Below are 25020 nucleotides of genomic sequence, written 5' to 3'. Positions count from 1 at the left end.
CTATTGGGTTTATTCAATGTTTACATGACTTTCTATTAGACTTAAGGTATGAAGATACAAATTACAGAAAGATCTATTATCTGGAAAACCCCAGGTCCCGAGCATTCTGGATTACAGGTCCCCTACCTGTACCAGTATTAAATGCATGTTTGCAAATGCAAGGAGTCTGACTGGTAAAATGGGAGAGCTGGAGGTGCTGGTGCTCGAGGGAAAATATGATGTGATTGGTGTGGCCAAAACATGGCTGAATGAGTCGCATGACTGGGCAGTTAATATCAGTGGCTATACTTTGTTTTGGAGGGACAGAGGCAATAGAAAAGGAGATGGGGTATGTATGTTTGTTAGGCAGGATTTAAAAGCTTATATAAAGGAGGTGGCGATGTTAGAAAATGAGGGACAGAAGTCTTATGGGTGGAGTTCTTCACCAATTGTAAAGAGTCCAACAAATGAATTGTAGGGGTAGGATGTTGACTCACTAATGTAAGTGAGGAGGAGGAGACTAAGCTTCTGATGCAAATAGAAAAGGCTGCTAGTTTGGGTAAAATAATGATAATGGGGGATTTTAATTAGCCAGATATTGACTGGAGCAACAGTACTGCCAGGTCAGTTTAAGGGAATAAGTTTATAAGCCTGTTTTATGACAATTTTATGGCCAAGGCTGTTGAGAAGCCAACCAGAAAAAAATTATTTTCTGGATCTAGCGATTTCAAATGACCCAGAACTTATAGCAAATGTGCAAGTAATTGAACCCCTGGGTAATAGTGACCATAATATTATATCATTTAGGGGCAGATTTATCAAGGCTGGAATTTTGAAGTAATGGGAGTTTTTTTTGAACTCCCATAACTTAGAAATTCAAAGAAAAAAAGACTAACCGAAACTTATGAAAAAAACTATTTTTTCATAATAAAAAAGATGTTACTTCGAATGTTCAAACAGTACATGATAAATTTTGATATTCAAATTTTCGAATTTTTTTCAAATTCAAATTGAATTTGGACTATTCCCTAGTACACAAAAATAGCTAGAAATTCGTTTTTTTTTTTTTACTTCAAAATTTCACTTCGACCCTTGATAAATCTGCCCCTCAATGTCTGGTGCAAAAAACAAATATACAATGGGGAACAAAAACCATGAATATCAGGTAAGCTAATGTTAGTGCCTTGAGTGCTGCCCTTAAAAGCATAGATCGGGCATTATGTTTTCAGCTAAAAACACAGAACAGAAATGGTTGTCATTTAAAATTATATTAAATCATAATAGTTCTTAATTTATTCCCTTAAGGAGTAAATGTAAAAGCACTAAGAATCTCCCTATGTGGCTTAATATAGAAGTAAAGAAGTTAATAGGAAAAGAGAAGGCATTTAAAAACTACAAATCTATTGGTGCAGAAGCTGCATTTAATGAATATAAACACTATAATAAGGGGCAGATTTATCAAGGGTCGAATTGAAAATTAAAATTTTTAAAATCAAATTTCGAGCTATTTTTTGAAAATGTGAATTTTTAAAATCAAATTTCAAGCTATTTTTTATGTACTTCGACTAGGAATAGTCCAAATTCGATTTAAATTTGAAAAAAAAACTCCGAAAATTAGAATATTGAAATTGATCATGTACTGTCTCTTTTAAAATAGACCGACCATTTTCCATCTAAAAGCTGCCGAATTGCTGTTTTAGCCTACTGGGGAACTCATAGAACCTATTTGGATTCAATTGGTGTACTTTGAAAAATGCAAGGGTTTTTTTTGGAAAAACTTTTAATCAAATTAAATCGAATGCACTGTTACTTCGATTCATGTGATTCGAAATCGAACAAAAAACGGCCTATTCACCTGAAAAAAAACTTAGATTTTTTGGTAAATTTCGGTTGGTCTTTTTTTATTCGGATTTCAAAGTTATGGGGGTTCAAAAACCCATTACTCAGGATATGATTCATAAAGCTTTAATAAAAATTAATGTAAACAAGGTGCCAGGGCCAGATGGCATACGCCCCCGGGTTCTAACAGAGCTTAGTTTAGTTTTAGACCGGCCCTATTTCTGGTTTTCTCCAATTCGCTTTCATCTGGTATGGTACCTATGGATTGGAGGAAAGCAAATGTCATATCAATATTTAAAAAGGGATTACGATCTCAGCCTGGCAATTATAGGCCAGTAAGTTTGACATCTGTGGTGGGAAAATTATTTGAAGGCTTGTTAAGGGATAACATTCAAAATTGAGTCCTAGGGAATAGGATTATGGGCAGCAAACAGCATGGCTTTATGAAGGATAGGTCATGTGAGACAAATGTGATCCTTGGAACATGATCTTGACAAACTGGCAATCTGGGCAGCTAAGTGGCAAATGAGATTCAATGTTGATAAATGTAAAGTCATGCACCTGGGATGTAAAAATATCCACTTATACCCTTAATGGGACTGCACTAGGCAAATTTATTATGGAAAAGGACATTGAAATCCTTGTAGATGATAAACTTGGCTGTAGCAAGCAATGCCAGTCAGCAGCATCAAGGGCAAATAAGGTCTTGAGCTGTATTAAAAGGGGCATAGCGTCACGGGAGGAGGGGTCATTCTTCCACTGTATAGAGCACTTGTAAGGCCCCATCTAGAATATGCCGTACAGTTTTGGTCTCCATCACTCAAACAGGACATTATTGTATTAGAGAGGGTACAGAGAAGGGCAACTAAGCTGGTAAAAGGTATTGAAAATCTTAGCTATGAGGAAACACTGGCCAAATTGGGGATGTCCATGGTAAAGAAGAGGCGCTTAAGGGGTGTTATGACTATGTATAAATATATAAGGGGATCATATAATAATCTCTCTAATGCTTTATTTACCAGTAGGTATTTCCAGCTGACGCGAGGTCTGATTAGAAGAAAAGAGGTTCCGCCAAAATATTCATAAGGGTTTTTTACAGTGAAAGCTGTGAGGATGTGGAATTGTCTCCCTGAATCAGTTGTACAGGCTGATACATTAGATAGCTTTAAGAAGGGGTTGGATGGTGTTTAGCAAGTGAGGGAATACAGGGTTATGGAAGATAACTCATAGAACAAGTTGATCCAGGGACTGGTCCAACTGTCATTTTGTAGTCTGGAAGGAAGTTTTCCCCCGCTGAGAGGCTTCAAATGGGTTTTTGCCTTCTTCTGGGTCAACTGGCAGTTGCGCAGGTTAAAATAAAGTTAAAAGGTTGAACGTGTGTAATTTTTCAACCTAACTTACTATGTTACTATGTATGTATGTATGGATGGATGTTTTACTAGTGATGGGCAAATATGTCCCATTTAGATTTGCCAAAATATTCGCAAAATGCAATGAAGTCAATGGGCATCAAAGTAATTTTGACGTGCGTCAATTTTGAGGCAAGCGACAATTTTTATACGTTCGACTATTTTGTCCAAATGCATTAAAGTCAATGGGCGTCCGTATAATTTTGGTTAAACGCTCCTACACTTATTTAGGAGGTAGCACTTCCTTGGACAGAGACCTAAAATTGTTTGAGTCACTCTGTGATAACTCCTCCCCACCAAAGCATATAATACGAGTTTTAGATAGATAACTTCAAACTCACTCAGGAGACTGGAAACAACTGTCCTTTATCAAATCCTGAGAAAGAGACTTAGCACTAGATTTCCCAGAAGACTCTATCGATAAGGGGATGAGAGCCTTATTCTTCAGCTTGCGATGCTGCAAGATTCAGAAGCTGAAGTATTAACTTTTACACAGAGGGTATTGTTCTGTCCTCCCTACGTATTACCGTGGGGCAGTGTCTAGTTCAACATGCAGCTAAACCTAAATGAACAGTGCAATATAAACATATATGCATAGAAATGCAACATCAAAATGCTAGCTGGCATGAAATGTCTATGCAGCAATGTCTCTGGGGGTGCTGGCAGCTGTGGAGGTGATTTGGTGCAACTATTTGCTTACCAGCGATGCTACCATGAGGAGAGATGAAACTGTGTGCTTCTTCCACAGCATGGTCTGTAAAATGGAGTCATAGCTCCCACAAGGCACTGCTCTAGGTCAAATGGTGGGAGTATGGTAGCCTGATTAGTCCAAATGCAGTTCTGCCATAAGCCATGTGGAGGTGCAGAACAAATACAGGAAGTGGCCTTGCGCAATTACTGCATGTCCAGCAGAGGGAGTTAGTCAAAGGAGCAATGAAATACAACAGCATGATGACAGCTTATGTTGGGACATGACAATTACCATCTGGTATCTATAGACGCCATCACTTTATTCCTCAGGGGACAAGTAAGTCAGTTCAGAAGGGAACAATTTTGTTTTCCTTTGGAGGTTTTGACCTCAACATTGAGGACTCTTGCATCCTCACTTGGAAGTGTTTTGGTGACAAGACCCAAGGACCATTCATTCCTCTGTGACTGACAGTCTTTCAACAGAACAACATCGTCAGGTTTGAGGTTGGGCTTGGTAGTTTGCCATTTGCAAAGTGGCTGCAAAGTGGAGATGTATTGCTTTCTCCGTTTGTCCCAGAAGGTGTTCGCAAGACGGCCTCCTACTCTCAATGGGCTAGTTTGGACAAGGAATGGGTCATGCTTTCTCAGAGTGTTGTCTTTAGGGACAGGTTTGTTTCTTGTGATGCACAAGGATGTCGGTCCTGTGAGCCAAGTTGTGTCTCCTCCTGAGAAGGTTCTGCAGGTCTGTGAAAAGAATCTAAAGAGGAAGCATTAGTTTTGTGTACTGTTACTGCTGCTTTGCAAGCATTAGATACTGAAAGGGTGGCATGGGGCAAAGTGAAATCAAAACTGGGGTCATTTCTCATCTTGGCTTGTTGGTATACAAAGTCCATGAATACAGTGAAAGGAGGAAATGGGACATTGTGCACTTCTTTGAATTTCGACCCATGTGCCATCCACCGCTCTTGTAAGCTGTAGGGCAACTTTTGCACTTTGGGGTTAACACCTCTGGCTGTGTCAAGGAATACAAGTCCAGGTAAGTCCCCTTCGGCTTTGGCTACCTGTAGTTCCATTAACAAGTCACTTAGTTCCCTACGTTTTTGATAACCTTTAGTAGATATTTTAGGGAAATCATCAATTCTTTTGAAAAGTGCATTTTCTACTACCTCTGTCTGTGCCAGATCATTCTGAGACCAGTCTCTGGGTGGTTTTTTGGGACTGCCCTCAGCTTAGGACATATTGGGAGCCAGGGCTGCCATCAGAAATCGTGGGGCACCACACAACAAAATTTTTAGGGCACCCCTTCCCCACACATCAGTACAAAGGCTACACATGCACAAGTGCTAAACATTCAAGGCCCATCTACAAGTTAAATAAAAAAATTGGTGGCCACGGAGCACCCCCTACAACTTATTAAAACATTAGTGGCCAGGACCCCCCCTACAAGTTATAAAAAAAACATTCGTGCTTGGGCCCCCTACAAACTATTGAAAAAAATAAAAACATAGTATAACAAAGCGATATAAATGAAATTCCTGGGCAAGGCACCTACAAGTTATATAAAAAAATTGGTGGTCAGGGCCCCTACAAGTTACATAGAAAATAAGTGGCCAGGGCCCCTACAGGTTACATTAATAAAAGGTGGACAGGGCCCCCATATATTATATATTAAAATTGGTGGCCAGGGCCCCAACAAGTAATATAAAAAAAGATGGTGGCAGGGTCCCTACAGGTTATATAAAAATTGGTGGCCAGGGCTTACTTCAGCTGCAAAGTTTGGGGAAACTCCGGTGTCTGTGTCTTTAGCTTTCCTGTGCTCTGATTTGCCAGTGAAATCTAAGTCCCGGTAATTTTGTAATGTGATTGGATAAGCTGGAGGGGAGGTTCAAATTCCACCCATCCAATCACCATGTGGCTTAACCGGGACTAACAATTCATTGACAAATCAGAGCAGTTAGAAGATACAGGCTCCTGCCCACTCTTCCTTCCGTAGTCTCCAGCTCAGTGACAGCGCCGCCAGCTATCCAGGCAGCACGGCCAGGCCCCCCTCCAGTCTTAAAACCTTCGGGCCCGGTACAACACTCCCCCCTGTCCCCCCCTGATGGCGGCCCTGTTGGCAGCAGATACTACAGGTGTGTTTACAAATACTGAAACCTGATATACTTGTTTCGCCCATGCTTTCCTATTTATGGAGTCAGGCAATGGAAAACTGACACCCAACTCCGCTCTAGAGAGATACCAGCTAAGATTCTAATCCCAAACAAGTGGAAGACCACCATACTTCCTTCTATTAAATAATAGCTTAGCAATGTAAATGCGCTCACAATTTGGAGGAACTATCTGCTCAAACTAAAAGCAAAGTAAAGAGGTCTGGGACATTTGGTTGCATTGGTTGTTATTCAAAGAGACAGAAACAAACAGAATATAGCCCAATAGCACTTTGTTCATGTTGGATGAAACATGAATAAAAAACTATTGCACATTATTGGGGATATGTTATAAAAGTCGGTAACGGAAGAAATATTCGCAATGCGAAAAGTCATGCCTCTGTGCAAACAAATTTGCCTTTGTGCAAATTTAATATAGCTTTTGCGAATCCTGGAACTGTTTAGCGACCAAATCCGACAGTGGAAGAAGGTTTGTAAATTTTGTAGTTAGCGCCAGTGCGCAGTGAATGTAATCAAACTTCTTACTGAAAAAGTTGTTATGTTTGCTCCAAAAGATTATGACACCTTCAAGCACTTCTTAAAAGTGGGCAATTAAAATTCACAATGTAATAACAGTTTAAGGAAGAGTATTACATTGCGAAATTAAACTTTTTATTCTTATCTGTGCTCATTTTTTTCTCTTTGCAACTTTTATTACATTCCCCCATATGTTGGTTACCAAAGGATATGGTTATGCATATAGGCAATTTTTTTTAAAAATTACACATTCCTAGCCAATTAAGATCACCCCTGTACTTATTGTTACCCTAGGCAACCTGGCTGACTATTCCACTCCCCCTCGTGCACATGAGCAAACAAGTGCGCATGCATATGTGCTAAAGAGCATGAATAAACATGCGCAGAAGAGCGCATGTGCTGAGGAAGCTTGCATGCGCAGAAGAGTACACAGAGTTGCTGCTGCAGTTGGGGAGCACAAGAGTCTGATCTAGGGGAAGGCATCAGAAAAGGTATGTGCCTGGTGCCCCTCTACCTTTGCAACTTAGGCACATGCCTCTTCTGCCTACCCCTAGTCACGGCCCTGCCTAAGGGCAATGTCACAGAGTGTTGTCTTGGGTGGATTACTGAATTAATCAAAACAATGTGCTCAAGCCCCAAAAATTGCCCCCCCCAGGCTAAAACTGAAATTGCTTGACAAGTGCTGACTCTAGTGTAATTTATGAGATAATCTAATAAATGAAGAATGGGGAATTAAAACCTGCAATTGTGGTGTCCAGATCTTGCAATTGCACCGAGAAGTATTGTTTCCAAGGGTCACTGTGCAAACGTCACTTCCGGATTTGTGAACAAGCACTTATGTTTTGCAGGGAACCCTGGAACTACTTTCAAATCCAGGAAGGTGATAATTTTGGGGGTACCCTAGTGTCAATATGAGGGCAGACTCATGAGCACTCACCGAAGTATGCAGAAGTGAAGTGTGTACGGGGTCAAGGCCATTTAATGACACATACTGACACACTCACAACCGTGCACCCATTTTAGAGCACCACACTTGTAGTCATAAATGATAAATGAGCCAACAGTTTTTTTCTTTTGCAAAAATGTGCCCCCAAGACACCCCAGTCCAGAAGTACTTACTGCACTTAACACCCTGATATTGCATAAGATCCTTCAGCTTGGAGAATCCCCTGTATCAGTCATAAAAGTGGAAATAATTTATCAGAGTTTATGATGAAACTTTTTAACTTCTTATTGTAAAACTAGTTGTTTTTGCTCCCCGCTTTCTTTAGGCATGTCTTAAAAAGCAGAGTATTTTGGTTAATAAAAAAGCACATAATATTTCAGCCACAATTGCATTTGCAAATTACTGTGGTCATAAAATGCCCTTAAATTTTGTATATTTTTTTGATGGAAAATCATTCCAGGTGGATCAGAGTGTCATTTAAATTATTTTGCTTGTTCCAGAACAGATGAAGTAATAATACCTACAGTCTATATTATGTACACAGAACACTTTTCATTTACTGATTTGCATAGACTCCATTTAATCTACTGCCTGATTTTCATAGCTCTGCTTAGAGCTGGAGTTTGCCTCCAATTCTAATCATTTTCCTGTTTCTGCTACATTTACCAAGCTCTTAGGCATTTTAAACTGTGAGCCTCTCTGAGGTCAGGTTTAAGATCAGTGTTGCCTCCTGGCCAGTTTTGACCCAAACAGCCTTGATTGACATAGCGATCAGCCAATCACTAATCACTATGCCATAGTGCCACCATAGTCCCCACTCTGTGGTGTCACCATGAACCAATGACAAAAAGTTGGCAACCCTATTTAGGAACAAATCTAAAAAAAACCTAAATCACTCTTAAGTCTGTATGCAAAATTATTGTTTTATTGTGTAATTCCAGATGGAAAGGATAGGAGTTGATGCTTTTGCACTGAATGCTAAATGGACATTACGCTACTGTGGACATTTAATTTATGCAAGAATTAGTATGAGTGATAGTGTTTGGTGCTGCTGCTTGTTCTTCTTGAGCACTATACAGGGTTACAAACACAAGACTTAGGGGCAAGTTCACTAAAGGGTGAATTTTCACCAGCAACCGCTTCACCACGCTCCATGCCACTTCGGACAGCCCAAAATCATTACCACTATGCTAATTCAGGAAAATGCTGGCAGATCAACAAACAAGTAATATTGGGAGCTTTTGAATCTGGCATTATAACAAAAAACAATAGAAATTTTCTAATTACCACACATCCCAGTACGCCTGTGCTATACTTACTCCCATAAAAGTCCAAAAGGTCCATAAAAGTCTTGTTAACCCACCCGGGAGACCTATTTTATCGAGGATGGGGTCAGTATTACAGCCACTATCACAATATGTAGATTCATACCTTCAAGTGTAGAAAATGAACAGCACCATCAACTTTAAAGTAGTTTAAAAAGCCTTTATTTGTGCTCTTGTGGGCATCCCCGCGACGTTTCAGGCCATGTGGCCTTTTATCAAGCTTAAGGCCACATGGCCTGAAACGTCGCGGGGATGCCCACAAGAGCACAAATAAAGGCTTTTTAAACTACTTTAAAGTTGATGGTGCTGTTCATTTTCTACACTACATGGTTGGTCAATGGGAAGTGGCCGTTGCAGAACGTGAACCATCAGGAAAAGAAATTAAGAATCCGTGTCCTGACTATTTTTTCTGTAATATATGTTCCTACCGCACACTCGCCTTTCCTCTCACTGCGTTGGTGGTGCTGGTTTCTCCGTCGACCCCGGCCAGGTCCCTTAGCAACAGCAAACAAGAAACGGATCCGCACACACGCTATGATCAGCAGTTGGGGGGACACCCCTCTTTATTATATCACCTCGTGATCACGAGGTGATATAATAAAGAGGGGTGTCCCCCCAACTGCTGATCATAGCGTGTGTGCGGATCCGTTTCTTGTTTGCTGACTATTTTTTCTTCATGATTCATACCTTCAAGACATAGTTAAGACAATCCCTGAATGTCTAAAAGATACCACAGACTTTTTGTGTAAACTACAAGATCTGACACATGTGGGGGGTGAATTCATTGATTACATCAATACACAACATCCAACCGTTACATTTACTGCTGAATATAATGCAAAAATGGTACATTATGAATGTAATTTAAGAAGGTAATTCCCTGACTACTGATTTATATAGCAAACCCATTATTGAACATGGACAAGTTTTCATACACCCAGCACCCTAAAAGGTATACCTAAGGGACAATTTCTCAGGATAAGGAGGATAGCTTCTGATGACCTGAAATACCTCAATAGTGCTAATGGGCTAATTGAGAGGTTTGTAGCAAGAGGCTACGAAAGACATGCTAATTCAAGTACATGATGAGGTACTTAAAATTAAAAGGGAATCTTTTCTTCACAAAACAGCCAGTTAAAAAGAAACACTTGCATCCACTTATGGCCCGAATAGTAAAACAATGCAAAATCTTATTTGCCACTATTGGCCTATAGTACAGAAAGACCCCTCTCTGGGGAAGTACTGCAAGGACCTCCCTATTTTCTTATACAGACGGGGTAGGAATTAAGTTGACAGACTAGTCAAGTCTGACCTGAGATGCAAACAGAAAACCATAAGATTCCTAGGTACTCCCAAGGTAGGCACCTTCCCATGCCTTAACTGTGGATGCTGCAATTCCATCATTAAGGGTGAACACATAACCAATCCATTACGGGGTAACAAAATAAAAGTGAAGCAATATGTCATATCTAATACAGAGTATGTCATATATGGTCTTAAATGCCCATGTGGCAACAAATCACATTAGGCAGGCACCAATCCGGAACATCCAAACGAAAGTAGATTCCAAGAGCCAGAAAAGTATATATAAAATATGAAACTTTATTTCACATCACATCTAAAAAGGAATAACGCCTGAAGCGTTTCGTGTCACACAGGGACATCTTGTGTAGAACATACACAAGATGTAAAATTGTTTAAATATGATCAATATAATCAATATGTATAGATAAAATAATCCCAAATAGTCGAGGAGGAAGTGTTAAAAAAAGAAGCAAAATGGATCTTTTACCTAGCTACTAGACAACCTAACGGGTTAAACTCAGAATTTGATATCTCTTGCTTTATCTAACGAAACCCTTTATTTATTTATTTATGTATTTATGGATGTATGTATTGCAGTCTATTTATAATATCATATTGATTATATTGATCATATTTAAACAATTTTACATCTTGCATCTGAATAGTTGGAGATACTTGTGAATTTTTTATACTTTTTGTAACCTTATACTATTTTTAATTAAATAGATTTTTTGTGTTCTACAAAGTGGCCACTAGAGATCACTATGCTTTAGGCTATTTTTGTTAACTCCGCCTAAGTGTTTTTCTATTGGCTCTTTATCCTTTAAATATTGTGTCTGAATTGTAAGAAAATTAGCATATGATTAAGTGTCCCTGTGTGACACGAAACGCGTCAGGCGTTATTCCTTTTTAGATGTGATGTAAAATAAAGTTTCATATTTTATATATACTTTTCTGGCTCTTGGAATCTACTTTCGTTTGGATTGGTGCCTTCCTAATGTGATTTGTTGTGAAATACTCCCCTATGCTGAAGGTCTGGGGCATGTGCACCCGGACCCAACTGGGAAAGCGGTAAGCTTATCCTAATGATACATTAAGATTTGTGCTTCTCTTGAAAATTTTTGGATTTTTGTAAGATGTATGTGGGCCAAACTTCCAGAAAAGTATTAATAAGGATAAATGAGCAAAAAAGGTCTATAACTAATTACAAGCCTAATGTAATAAAAACACACTTCCGTGGGAAATTTTTTTTTGAAAACAAACAAAATAGCGCTGTCAGGCTTGGCCACAGGTGAGTGGCTTACAGGTAAGAGCCTAGGTGCTGTGTAATATGGAAACAGCGGGTATTTGAGGTGCTGATACACAGGAAACATGTTATAGCGTGGAAAGATTTATTAAAGTTACGTGCAGGCAACACAACTGGTTATTTACAAGAAAAACAGAAGTCTTATTACCAGGTCAGTGGTCAGAGGCAAGAGTGATCCAAAGAATAGGCAAAAGGTCAGAACTGGCGGCAAACTTGGAGAGTCCGGTAATCTGGCCGAGGTCAGGAAGAAGGCAGAGAATGGTCGAAGAGACAGGTCGAGGTCAAATACCAGGAGATCCAATAGTTAATGGAAGCAGGGAACAGAGAACCAGGCAGGACAAGGACAGGAAGCAAGGCAGGAATCAGGCACAGGAGTCACAGGATCAAGGAGTCACAGGAACAAGGAGTATGCTGGATCTAGCTTGGGAGCTTCAATGATCAAGCACCGGGGTATCATTAGCAACAGGCTTATAAAGCCCCTTAATTGACAAATTACCAACACCTGGTAGAGCAAAGAGGAGGAGGAGGAGGTGAGCAAACGTATAAGGTAGATAGTCTTTACTCATACCAGTAGAATCAGATTCCAAAGGTCTCCAGTGGCTCAATGAAATAATGCAGGAGTTTGTGAGTATATAGTTCAGAGTTCAATCCCAGGAAGCTCCTGACAAGTGCTATCTTGAGATTGCAAGTGTTGGAAGAGGTCCCTTCTCCAAGTAGGGGTGGGGTAGGAAGAGACTGTTACTCCAACAGGAAGCTAAATGGATTGATGACCTGAATACACTTGAACCATTAGGCTTAAATGATGCCAAAAGCTTTACGTGTTTTTTGTAATACAATCTTTTGTCTTTTCAGCTTGTTTATAATACAACTTGGACTTTTTACTTGGAAGGTAGGAGACAGTTGTAATTTATACTGTATAATAAATACTGAATGTATAACATTACTGAATTTTTTGGTACAACATCGGAGCAGGCCAGTAGATGGCAGTGTTCTGTAAGAGAATTTTGTTACAATGTATGTGAATGTGTCTAGCCACATGGGAATGGACACACTTGTTTGTTTTTGTTGGTTTTAAAAGGGATTTGGGTTACCCACAGTATTTGTACAATCACCTCACGAAAAGCCACTAGGCCCGAAACATGTTGTGCAGCTTTGAATAAATTAATCACTGAAAAGCAATTGGTTCTCCAGAGTCATATCTAGGATTTGTGAAAGTTTGCAGGTCTAGTGGTGCCTTACGCCGAAGGTGAACCACATACTACTAAATAACAAAAGCATCACATCATCCATAAGAATATAACTTCAGTAAAATGTGAAGTCGTGTCTCAGCAGCCAAAAGCTGGCAAATATTTGCTAGCGTTACTTTGGCTAGGCGAATAGCAAATTTTTGCTAGTGTTCATTTCAGCCTAGCGAAACTTGCTAGCACTCTTATACTTAGGTTAATTTGAATAGGGCGGGTACCTACAGTAAAAGTCATATGGACATCTTTAAAGGAACAGTAACTTTGAAAAATAAAAATGTAATGAAAATATAATGCAGTGTTGCCCTGCACTGGTAAAACTGCTGTGTTTGCTTAAGCAACACTACTATTGTTTATATAAATAAGCTGCTGTCTAGCAATGGGGGCAGCCATTCAAGCACAGGATACACAGTAGATAACAGAAAAGTACTACTATAGTTTATATAAACAAGCTGCTGTGTAGCCATGGGGGCAGCCATTCAAAGGAGAAAAGGCTCAGGTTACACAGCAGATAGCAAATAAGCTCTGTGTGTCTAATGGTGTTATCTGTTATCCACTATTTAACCTGTGCCATATAGCCGTTTTTCAATTTCCGCCATTGCTCCACAGCACCTTGTTTATATGAACTATAATAGTGTTTCTGAAGCAAACAGCTCAGTTTTACCAGTGCAGGGCAACAGTACATGATATTTTCATTACTTTAAAACACTTACATTTTTTGGTCTTACTGTTCCTTTAATAGTATTGTTGGTGCAAATGCTTGAAGTGGCAACTTTTTCAAACACATGTCCATGAGCCATAATAAAGACAGAGGACATCCTCCTAGACATGAGCCCACCCTTAAACAAATGTGGCATGCCCGGCAAATCAGTTTTGAAAAATTCACAAATAAATCTTTAATAGTTAAGACTTTTAAAGGCAATCTAAAAAAAAGAAAAATTAGATGACCAGTGTTTTTTACAACTTTAATGCATTGTCGACATACAGGACATGATGTAAGTGACAGAAGATTGAGGAGGATGTAGGTTCGTTTTATCAGTTTGCCAGGTCTGAGGTGAAACGTTCAGTAAAACTGATGATCTCTGGATGAGATTTCTGGCAAATTGTCGCTAGCGACAGCCACTTCGCCCTTTAGTGAATGTGCCCCATATTTTCCACATACATCAACAACATCTTACTGAGACTAATACACATTGTAACATTTGAATTCCTCAGTTCAATATTGGATAAATCAGCTCCTCTGTCTTTTACTAAAAGTTTTGTATCTCCGTGTGGCCTCTCATACGTTCCTTAGTTATCTGATCAGGCCAAGGTTCTAAATAAGAACAAGGAAACAAAGAATGTTTGTACATATTGTGTTCCACCCTTTCATTCTCCACCTCATATTATATGATAATTATTACTCACAACATTTCTGCCATGTATTGTAGACTATTTAAACCCTGAACCCAAATACTTTCTAACAAACAGCTTCCTTGTACTTATGGTATAGAAGCGTATCACAATTCCCTTCAGTATGACAAGAGTATTTACTTTGGTTTGTGTCTTTGCTGTTCTACTTCACACAGGTAAGTCCATATATTAACTGTTACAACTTTAATACATACAATGGGCCAGATTCAGCTCCATGAAAACATTTTATTTTATGATTTCTAACTTATAGAAGAATGTATGAGATTCAGTTTGAGGGGAGTAAACTTTTCTCCTAATTCAGTTCCCGTTTTCCCCCACACACTTTAATAGAGGTTTGATGTGATAAGCAGTGAAATGTGGTTTTCTTAATGAGTTGCATCAGGCTCTATGGGAAACATCAATTTGAAGTAGGAGATACACTTTTCCCATCAAATTGAATCTAACCCAATGTATGGCTAGACTGTTGCATTACATCAGTACAGGTATGGGATCTGTTATCTGGAACCCTGTTATTCAGGAACATCAGACATTATGGAAAAAATGTCTCCCATAGATTAAATTTTAATGAAATAATTTAAATGTTAAAAAACGATTTCCTTTTTCTGTGTAATAATAAAACAGTAGTTTGTACTTGATCCCAACTAAGATATAATTAATCCTTATTGGAAACAAAACCAGCCTATTGGGTTTATTTAATGTTTACATGATTTTCTAGTGATACTGACACTAAGGGGCCGATTCACTAAGCTCGAGTGAAGGATTCGAATGAAAAATACTACGAATTTCGAAGTATTTTTTGGGTACTTCAACCATCGAATGGGCTACTTCGACCTTCGACTACGACCTTCGACTTCGATTCGAACGATTCGAACGAAAAATCGTTTGACTATTCGACCATTCGATAGTCGAAGTACTTTCCCTTTAAAAAAAACTTCGACCCCCTACTTCGGCAGATAAAACCTACCGAAGTCAATGTTAGCCTATGGGGAAGGTCCCCATAGGCTTGCTAAACTTTTTTTGATCGAAGGATTTTCCTTCGATCGTTGGATTAAAATCCTTCGAATCGTTCGATTCGAAGGATTTAATCGTTCGATCGAACGAAAAATCCTTCGATCGATCGAACGAACGTTTAGCGCTAAATCCTTCGACTTCGATATTCGAAGTCGAAGGATTTCAATTTGAGGGTCGAATTTCGAAGTATTTTTTACTTCGAAATTCGACCCTTAGTGAATCTGCCCCTATATAACCACTATTCAAAATATTAATTTCCATTAAAAGTTACCTATACATCATGTTGACCATTTTCAGCTGATAGGGTTGATTTTGTTATCAGCCCTACTTGTTAGTTGAAGTTACTAAACCTGACTGCTTTGCCAACCTGACTGTCCCTTCTCAGTTACAGATTCTAATGCTAACAGATTACTGCTGATACTACAAATATGGCAGCCTCCTCATAGAGGAACATGGGGACGAGAAGCCAATGTTACAGCATTGGGCAAATACTTTTATATAATCACCAAAACATTTCTTTTTAGAGAGACTCGCCACGTAAATAAGGAGGCCCAGGTGCTCTGCTCCAAGCCTTCAGCAAAAGGGAGCAGACATCACCCTGTTGTTTGTAGGGTAGGCACCCAAAGAGCAATCCTTCAGGCAGTTGTAGTAAAAATGGTCTTTATTTGAAGTACAAGTATGGATTTTAGCCTTAGTCATAGGCTACTGGTCATTTAAAGTGCACCTGTCACGGAGACACAAAACTCTGTACAATAAAAGTCCTTTTCAAATTAAACATAAAAAACTATTTCTATTTTTTATTAAAGAATTCATAGCTGTTGAGCTCATTTAAACATCTCAGCTGTCAATCAAATATTGTCTGCCCCTCCTCTATGCCTTAGGCAATTACTTTCACTTTCCATTCAGCACTTTCCAGATGTCACTGCTCTCCCCACATTCCCCCGTTCTCTTCACCATTTAATTGTGTAGCCAGTACATGGGGATGAACATCAGGTCCCCCATTCTGGTGCACAAACAAGATTCTGAGATGATACAAGGCTTTCCTTAAAGGAAAACTATACCCCCCAAATAATGTAGGTCTCTATAAAAAGATATTGCATAAAACAGCTCATGTGTAAAATCCTGCTTCATGTAAACAAACCATTTTCATAATAATATACTTTTCTAGTAGTATGTGCCATTGGGTAATCATAAATAGAAAATTGCCATTTTAAAAAATAAGGGCCGCCTCCTGGGATCGTAGGATTCACTGTACTCACAAACAAACCATACGTTAGGTCACATGAGCCAATTAACAGATAGAGTTGTGTCTTTTGCTTCCACACTTCTTCCTGTTACAGTTAGAATTGAAGTATTTCTGGTCAGGTGATCTCTGAGACAGCACAGATAGAGTCACGAAATGGTGGCTCAAGGCAAGAGATGTAAAAGGGCAATATTTACTTAAATATATATTCCAGTTTGGTAAGATTCTTTAATATGCCACTTAATATGATATGAACTATCTGTTGCTTAAGTGTTCATTTTGGGGGTATAGTTTTCCTTTAAAAACAGCATCCACAAAATGGCTCCTGCCTGCTTGCTATCATTTTGAATTCCCAGACTGAATTAAACAGGATTCAAATAATTTATAAAGTGTAATTAAAGTTCATTTTGCTTGACTAATGTGATAAAATAGGATTTTTAATAATTTTTTTGGGTGATGGGTCCCCTTTAAACAGAGAAGGTCGTTTTTCTTATATTTTTCTAATATTGAAGTGTAAAGTGTTCTCCTTTTAAGCAGCTGAACTGTTCTAGATTGATACATTTAGATGATACATTTCATATCTTTGTCCCTGCTGAGCAGAATCTTTTTAGTTGATTATAAGTTTCAGTATGATGAAGTTCATATTATATTTTCATTTTTGCAATAGTTTTTCATTTACAGTTTTTGTAAAAGGAGGCATCTACTGATTAGGTCAAAGTTCAATTAAGAACAGGGAAATCATTTTTTTATTTTCAATTCCATTTTGTGCTCCACCCTTTATTCTCCACTCCATATTATTAGGGATGGGCGAATTGTTTCGGTGAAAAAATTACGCCCATAAACTTGTAAGGCGTCCTACATCAAAATAAAAAGACGTGCGTCAAAAAAAAATTTCGCCGCGCGACAACATTTTTTTGACACCCATCAGCGACATTTCGCGAATTTTAGGCAAAACGAATCGGGTCAAATTCGCCCATCCCTACATATTATGATTATACGCCCAAAATTAGTATAAAACCGCATACCCAAATTCTTTGCTTTGGCTTTTTCCTTTGCTCTTCTGTTTCGGACAGGTAAGATCATATATTATATCACTGCAAGCTATTACAAAGTTTTTTTACAAAAACATTAATATGGGGATTGAGGTATTGGTGCTGGCCTCTTCCCTCGCCAGTATGAATAAAAATGATATCAATAACAGATTTTGGTATAATTTTTATTCATAAGCTATTACAAAGTTGCCTGGTTAATTACATTCTTCAGTGAACATAGAACCATTTTGTTTTTTTCATTACAGTCTATATAGCTGTGACAGGTGACTCATCAATCCCATTGTAGTAACCTCTGTCTGCTAGCAAAAGAACAGAGCTTGTCAGGTAAATTAGGAGAGCTGGAGTTAATTTCATGTGCTGAAAATGATGATATAATTGGTATCTCTGATACTTGGAGGGATGAAACATGTGACCAGGCTGTGAATTTACATTGTCACACCCTTGTTAGAAAAGGGGAAAACGTTTCTTTTTAGGTAAAGCCAGAATTTAGTGTATTTGAACTAATATTTTACTGTATTCATTCAGGATATTGTTTGACCTGCTACCAGTGCAACACAGATAAGTTTAATCGATGTTTAGGACGGCTTGTGAAATGCCCAGAAAATTACATCTGTTTTTCAGGCTTTCTTCAAAAGGGTATGTAGCACATAAGAGTATCCCTGCCATTTCTAAGACTTTAAGATATCACTGGTAGTGACGGGTGAATCTGACCCGTTTCACGTTGTTGAAAATTCGACAAATGACAAAATTCGCCGACATGCATTAAAGTCATTGGTCATCAAAATTCTTTGATGCGTGACAATTCCTATTGGCGTCATTTTTGTGGCAAAACGTGGCAAAAATTTTTTGCTCATCACTAATGACGGTATTTATTTTTTAGTGTAAAAATAAAAACTGGGTAAATAGATAGGCTGTGCAAAATAGAAAATATAGTTAGTTAGCCAAAAATTGAATGTATAAAGGCTGGAGTGACTGGATGGCTAACTAATAGGGATGCACCGAATCCAGGATTCCTGGCCAGGGAGAATCCTTCTCCCTGGCCGAACCGAATCCTAATTTGCATATACAAATTAGGGGCGGGGAGGGAAATTGTGTGACTTTTTGTCAGAAAACAAGGAAGTAAAAATATTATTACCGAAAGTGGAAGTGTGGATCCACTATTTTTGGTGCTGCTCTCCCCGTAGAAACTTCTTGTGTAACAGCGCAGTCTTCACCCAATTTTTTATTTATTAAGGAAGTAAAAATGTTTTCCCCTTCCCACCCCTAATTTGCATATGCAAATTAGGGTTCGGATTCGGTTCGGTATTCGGCTGAATCTTTCACAAAGGATTCGGGGGTTCGGCCGAATCCAAAAAAGTGGATTCGGTGCATCCCTACTAACTAACTATATTGAAAAAATTTTTTATTTTGTACAGTCTATTTACCCAGTTTTTATTGTTATACTGAACAATTCCTTTAATCCGTTTCATGAATACAATGGTTTTGTATACTTTGGAGTAAAATTGTAATTTTAGAAAGACACTTTAATGAACATCTAATTTCCATATATAAATCTAGAGTACAACTTATGCCAGTTTCAAGTTATTGCACGTTTTTGGGCATAATTAAAATTTTATCATCAGTTTCATAAACACAGAATTTAAATTGTTAATCATGCTTTGCTCTTAGCTTATTGATGTTAAATAATATTTTTTTTTTTTTTAAATGTATTCAAGTTTTTTTTTACTATAAAATCTGAATTTTTAGTGGGAAAAAAATCTTTAATTTCTCAAGATGTATTATACCCAGAGGATGGAAAAAGCCTGAAATCAAAAATCCAGAATCTCAGACCTTCCAAGGTTGTATATGTTAATGGGAGAGGTCCCTGTCCTATTTGGAAGTTTCTGAGGTCTGCACTGGAGTTTTTAGACAAAAACCGCGGAAAAAAAATAGAACAAGGAAAAGACGTATGATTCGGTTTTCCACTTGATATTTTCATGTTTGTCCCCAATCCGATTAAATCTTTCTTTTTTAGTAGTAAATAAGGTCCAAACATGGATTCTAGTTTGCTTGGACTTTTTTTTATTAAAATATACAGAAAAATTCAGAAATCAGAAAAACTTTGATTTTGATTAATGATTTTTTTGGTGTAAATGAACATTTTACTCCAATTAAACTGCAAATTCATCTTAAAGGAGAAGAAAAGTGTTCTTGCACTTGGGGGTGTCAAATGTTAGGCACCCCAAGTGATTTTATTGACTTACCTGAAACCCGGGGCTCCTATCAGCAGAAAACTGCACCGGCCCAGGGTTATACCAGTGATCACACCGATCGATCCTCTTTCTTCGTGTGGCTGCGCATACGCAGTAGAGAGAAAAGCTGAACTTTAACTAAAAAGTTGTCTATTTTATTCTACTGCGCATTCGTCTGCCCCGGGAAATTTGAAGAAAGAAGAAGACGGAAGAAGATCGCTCCTTGGTGCTCACTGGTATAACCCCGGGCAGTTTTCTGCTGATAGGAGCACCAGCCCGGGGTTTCAGGTAAGTCAATACAATCACTTGGGGGTGCCTTACGTTTGGCACCCCCAAGTGTAAAAAGATTTTCCTTCTCTTTTAAAAGGAAAAAAAGTCTAAAAAATAATATGGCTACAAATGTTTGGCCATGTGTTTTGTACTAGCCCAAAGCTCTATAGAAATATATATATATATCTCTATAAATATCTCTTTACACCAAAAAAAGCTGTGTACAAAGCAGTGTAAAATAAACGGTGTATTTATAAAGCTTTAGCAATTGCTTTTCTATCCTGATATGTATCTCTTTTATGTTTTAGAAACAAATTACCCTTTGTTGATTGAAAGAAAATGTGCTCCGACGTCTATGTGCAATCAGTCGTTAAGCTTCTTTAACGGGATAAAGATTAAACATTCTTCTTCCTGCTGCAGCACAGAAAATTGTGACCCTTCTCCAACAAGTAACAAATCATGATCAATAAAAGAAGTACAGCTTAATAAAGAACAATAGTCTGAGAAAACGTGATTCATGATTAAATAAATGCATACAAGTTGTTTTTTGTAGTTCATAGCAGCACTACTGGTGAGTTTACATTGCATTCATGCTCCTGTATGTGAGGTGGCATACACCAATTGAATGTACGTTTGGCAAAACTCAAGCAATTTTAGGCTATATATAGACATTTAGGGGCTGATTCACTAAGGGTCGAATATCGAGGGTTAATTAACCCTCGATATTCGACTGGGAATTGAAATCCTTGGACTTCGAATATCGAAGTCGAAGGATTTAGCGCAAATAGTGCGATCGTACGATCGAAGGATTATTCCTTTGATCGAACGATTAAATCCTTCGAATCGAACGATTCGAAGGATTTAAATCCAACGATCGAAGGAATATCCTTCGATCAAAAAAAGTTAGCCAAGCCTATGGGACCTTCTCCATAGGCTAACATTGAGTTCGGTAGCTTTTAGATGGAGAACTAGGGGGTCGAAGTTTTTTTTAAAGAGACAGTACTTCGACTATCGAATGGTCGAATAGTCGAACGATTTTTAGTTCGAATCCTTCGATTCGAAGTCATAGTCGTAGTCGAAAGTCGAAGTAGCCCATTCGATGGTCGAAGTAGCCCAAAAAATACTTCGAAATTCGAAGTTTTTTTTACTTCGAATCCTTCACTCGAAGTTAGTGAATCGGCCCCTTATACAGAACTGCTTTCCACTCTCCACCAGTGCTAATTTAAATTTGCTTCTGTCTCAATAAGAAAAGCTTTCAAAGACTGTCTGAGGTTCTCATTCATCCGGGTCATGGAATATCTATAATAATAAGTCAACTCAACTGCACTTGCTGTATTTTCTTTTTCCTTGAAGACGTTTCGCTAGTCTTTTGACTGACTTTCTTAATTCAGAATGCCCTGTACAAAAATATTTCTGGTTATATACCCTGGAATCTTACTCCAGTTAGCATAATCTGTTTAGTAAAACCAGCATGGGGTCAGAGACCTCATGGAGGCAAGGTGTTGATGGTATTATCTTGGGGCATCAAACAGGGAAATAAAGGACAGACTTGTTCAGTACTGGGGATTTCTTTCCTTTTAAAGGGGTCACTGGCCGTGGAGATTTGGGGAAACATTTTATTAATCAATATTGTTTTAAGAATACAACTCTGATGTTGCTGGACTACAGCTCCCTGCATGTCTTAACCTTCATTATACTGTATGTTATATATTATAGTAGCAAAGTTTGGTTGATCAGTGCAGTGCAGCAGGGTTTACTACCCCTTTAACTACGTGAATGGCTTTATATGCTATTAACAGTATAAATGGCAGCTATAAAATGATTATATAGAAAAAACAGATTTTTTAAATAATCAACTTTCCTATTGTTTAGAAGATATTTGAACACTATTTCCTAATATTTTCATTTTTATTTTAGATGAAGGCAATGGATTATTCTGCCCGTCCTGTTCTACCGAATTTTCCAGTGAGTGTGAGCCAGCCAAAACTATCCAGTGCACAGGAAAAGAGGATAGCTGTTTCTCAGTCTTCACATTACACACAATCAGTTATGGTATAGTAAAAAATATTTGTAAAACACTGTAACAAAGTACAACCATAACATGTTCTACAGCGCCCCCTAGCTTTCTATAGACATTGCCACAAAACTTTAATATAGATGCAAGAAATTCCACCAACAACCTTCATTATAAATGCAAAATAACTGACCAATAAAAATGCTGATTCCCAGCACCATGTCAGGCATCTTGCTGTTATCTTACATATAGAGATAATTATGTCATTTTTTTCTTGATGATATTACACTGGAATCAAACATGGGGATAAAGTACAGACTTGTTCAGTGCTGGGAAACTGGGCTTAAAGTTTCCAAAGTTTGGTTGAGTAGCGCAGTGCAGGTTTACTACAGTATGTGCAAATTTGGTATGACTCCAGTTGCACCAGGATCACCAGGATTTTGATACAGCTCATAAGGTACAGAGAGAAATACTTTTTTTTTTTGTAACTTAAATTTTTTATTAAGTTTTTAACATATAAAACAGTATAAAGCATAGCTTGTACTTATATATCTGTCAAGTTATTAGTCTACAACATTCCAGAGAGGAGAAAAAACATTAAGGAGGACGGCTTATTTAGACTAGAGAGCAGGGCCAGAACTTGGGGTAGGCAGAAGAGGTACCTGCCTAGGGCGCAAAGATGTGGGGGCGCTGGGGCAGGTACCTTCTCAAACATTTTCTGCCTACCCGCTAGTTCAGGCACTTTCCTCCCCTGCTGCTCTAGCCCCCATCTCTCTCCTCTCCTCCCCTCTAGCATTTCCTCCGTCACTCCCTCCCATGCCATTCCCCTTCGTTACATGCCTTGATATGCTGTGTGTGCGCTCTAGCGCATGCACACAGTTGCGAGAGCGCACTTCCAAACACGTGCCTGTGCGAATAGCTCCAAGCGCACGTACATGCGCGCACACGGGCGGCGGAATCTTGCCGGCTGCCTAGGGCGCTCTGACGGGAAGGCCCAGCCCCTTCAAGAGAGGATTGATTTCAGAATGCCTCTAGGGCTCTAGGAGCCTTTGGTGCCTGTCCTTGGTTGATTCAGTCTGTAGCCAAGACCTGATAATAATCGGTGTGTAGAATAGTGCTCTAGGTGGGTCGGGTAGTAGGGCAGGCAGTGCTAGGAAGCAAACCTTGTTATCTAGGGTTTGAGTATGTATCCTGTTAGGAATATCCCCTTGGGTGGGTTTGTGTTTGGGGGATCTCGTCCTAATGTGCTGAGGCCTTTGTAGTTTCAGTCTTGCGTCTGAAGCTAGAGAGAAATACTTTTGACAGAAAGGAGGTATCACTGTAAAGGAACAGTTCAGTATAAAAATAAAAACTGGGTAAATAGCTAGGTTGTGCAAAATAAAAAACAGTCAGTGACTATAAGGGGAGCCACATGAGACATAACAGTTCAGTGAGTTTGTAATTAATCCTCAGCATTCAGCTCATATTCAAAAGCAACAGTTATGAGCCATGTGGCCCCCCCTCAAGTCACTGATTGGTTACTGCCTATGGAAAGCACAGTTACAGTGGAAACCAAGAGAGCTGAAAAGCAGGAAGTAGTGTTCTGTTATGTTAGACATCCAGGCACTCCAGCCTTTATTATATTTTTGTCTAACTATCTATATGAGAAATATTTTTTTTATTTTGCTCAGCCTATCTATTTACCCAGTTTTTACACCAAACAATTCCTTTAAATTGTTTCAAAGAAGGATGTGTGATTTTATGCTCAGTAACTTAAAGCTTAGCTACATCATGTCAAAATATCTTATAAGGCTGAAAGGAACATAGGGTGGCCTAGAGCTTACAATCCTCAAATGGCCACAACTGCAAGCCATGCCTTAAACACATTGGCTAGGATTACAAATTGTTCCTTCTTCAAAGCTGAACATTGTACAGGTACAGTATGTATGCATTTATTTATTTATATAGCACCATACATTGTTTTGTAAGGCATACATGCAGACAGGGTATAGTTATTATAAATAGTGAATAATTCAAGGGTTTGGAAAATATTAACTACCATTTTTTATTTTTCCTTAGATGTACATGAAGATTTAACTGCCAGAGGCTGTGTTTCTAGCAACCTTTGTAATACTTACCTTGAAGGTACAATGGCTCCTGGATTCCTGAATGACAAAAAAGTAAAATGTGCTGGCAGTGCCATAAGTTCAAACAGAATTCATTTACTGACATTATGTGTGCTTTTCTTATTTTCATGCAAATAGTATTTTGGAAAAGTATCCTGTATCAGTGCAATCTGCATGATAATGTCAAAATGATATCAGCTTTATCATATCAGATAACATGCAAAATATTAATATACATAAAAGGAAACCTGTCATGTCCAAATCCATGTGTTGGTTTCTATGTGAAATAGTAAGGAAAGCCTAAGTATTATGAACTATGTGATTTCTCTCCATTAATTCCAAATAAATACATGTACATTTTTAAAAGAAAAAAATTCTGATATTTCCTCTGGTCTAATATCTGCCATTATATGGGTCACCTGTTTAAAAGCAAGCATCCTATTGATTGCTATTGCCTACTGCTCCTGGGCAAACGTAGTGCCTTTTATTACATATGGGGTAAAGTGTTTTAAATGCATGACAATATAATATTCTGCTGCTACACAGGATACACAGTTGATGACAGATACATTTTAAAGAATCCCATTGTATACTACTGAGCTTATCTGCTGTGTATCCTGCACCTTTTCTCCTTTTTCAGCTTTGAATGGCTGCCCCCATGGCTACACAGCAGCTTGTTTATATAAACTATAGTAATACTTATCTGTTATCTACTGTGTATCCTGTGCTTGAATGGCTGTCCCATAGCTACACAGCAGCTTGTTTATATAAACTATAGTAGTACTTATCTGTTATCTACTGTGTATCCTGTGCTTGAATTGCTGCCCCCATGGCTACACAGCAGCTTGTTTATATAAACTATAGTAGTACTTATCTGTTATCTACTGTGTATCCTGTGCTTGAATTGCTGCCCCCATGGCTACACAGCAGCTTGTTTATATAAACTATAGTAGTACT

General features: G+C 38.5%; 1 protein-coding gene across 3 annotated transcripts; it reads left to right on the top strand.

Moving 5' to 3' along the window:
- The first annotated feature begins 13975 nt into the window (after positions 1-13975).
- Positions 13976-24677, top strand: LOC121395642 (phospholipase A2 inhibitor subunit gamma B-like). 3 transcript variants are annotated; one of them, XR_005962612.1, is made up of 6 exons: positions 13976-14292; positions 17689-17767; positions 17969-18079; positions 20253-20515; positions 21862-21996; positions 24017-24677. XR_005962612.1 is itself a non-coding variant. In XM_041569678.1 (5 exons), exons 1-5 carry the CDS (start codon positions 14241-14243, stop codon positions 24199-24201), a joined length of 624 nt encoding a protein of 207 aa, XP_041425612.1. In that variant the 5' UTR covers positions 14171-14240; the 3' UTR covers positions 24202-24677. The 3 variants fall into 3 exon arrangements, 1 of the variants encoding a protein (XP_041425612.1); XR_005962611.1 differs by having other exon boundaries at positions 14175-14292; positions 20253-20393; XM_041569678.1 differs by lacking the exon at positions 17689-17767 and having other exon boundaries at positions 14171-14292; positions 20253-20393.
- The last annotated feature ends 343 nt before the right edge of the window (positions 24678-25020 follow it).

This window comes from Xenopus laevis, chromosome 7L, assembly GCF_017654675.1.
Source record: "Xenopus laevis strain J_2021 chromosome 7L, Xenopus_laevis_v10.1, whole genome shotgun sequence".
NCBI lineage: Eukaryota > Metazoa > Chordata > Amphibia > Anura > Pipidae > Xenopus > Xenopus laevis.
The sequence above is the reverse complement of the archived record's forward strand: the minus strand, read 5'-3'. Positions and strand labels throughout refer to the sequence as shown.

Coding starts and splice junctions, on each gene's coding strand:
- LOC121395642 (XM_041569678.1), top strand. CDS start 14,241: ATGACAAGAGTATTTACTTTGGTTTGTGTCTTTGCTGTTCTACTTCAC. Junction 18,080..20,252: donor TTCAGGCTTTCTTCAAAAGG/GTATGTAGCACA, acceptor TTTATGTTTTAG/AAACAAATTACCCTTTGTTG. Junction 21,997..24,016: donor ATTACACACAATCAGTTATG/GTATAGTAAAAA, acceptor ATTTTTCCTTAG/ATGTACATGAAGATTTAACT.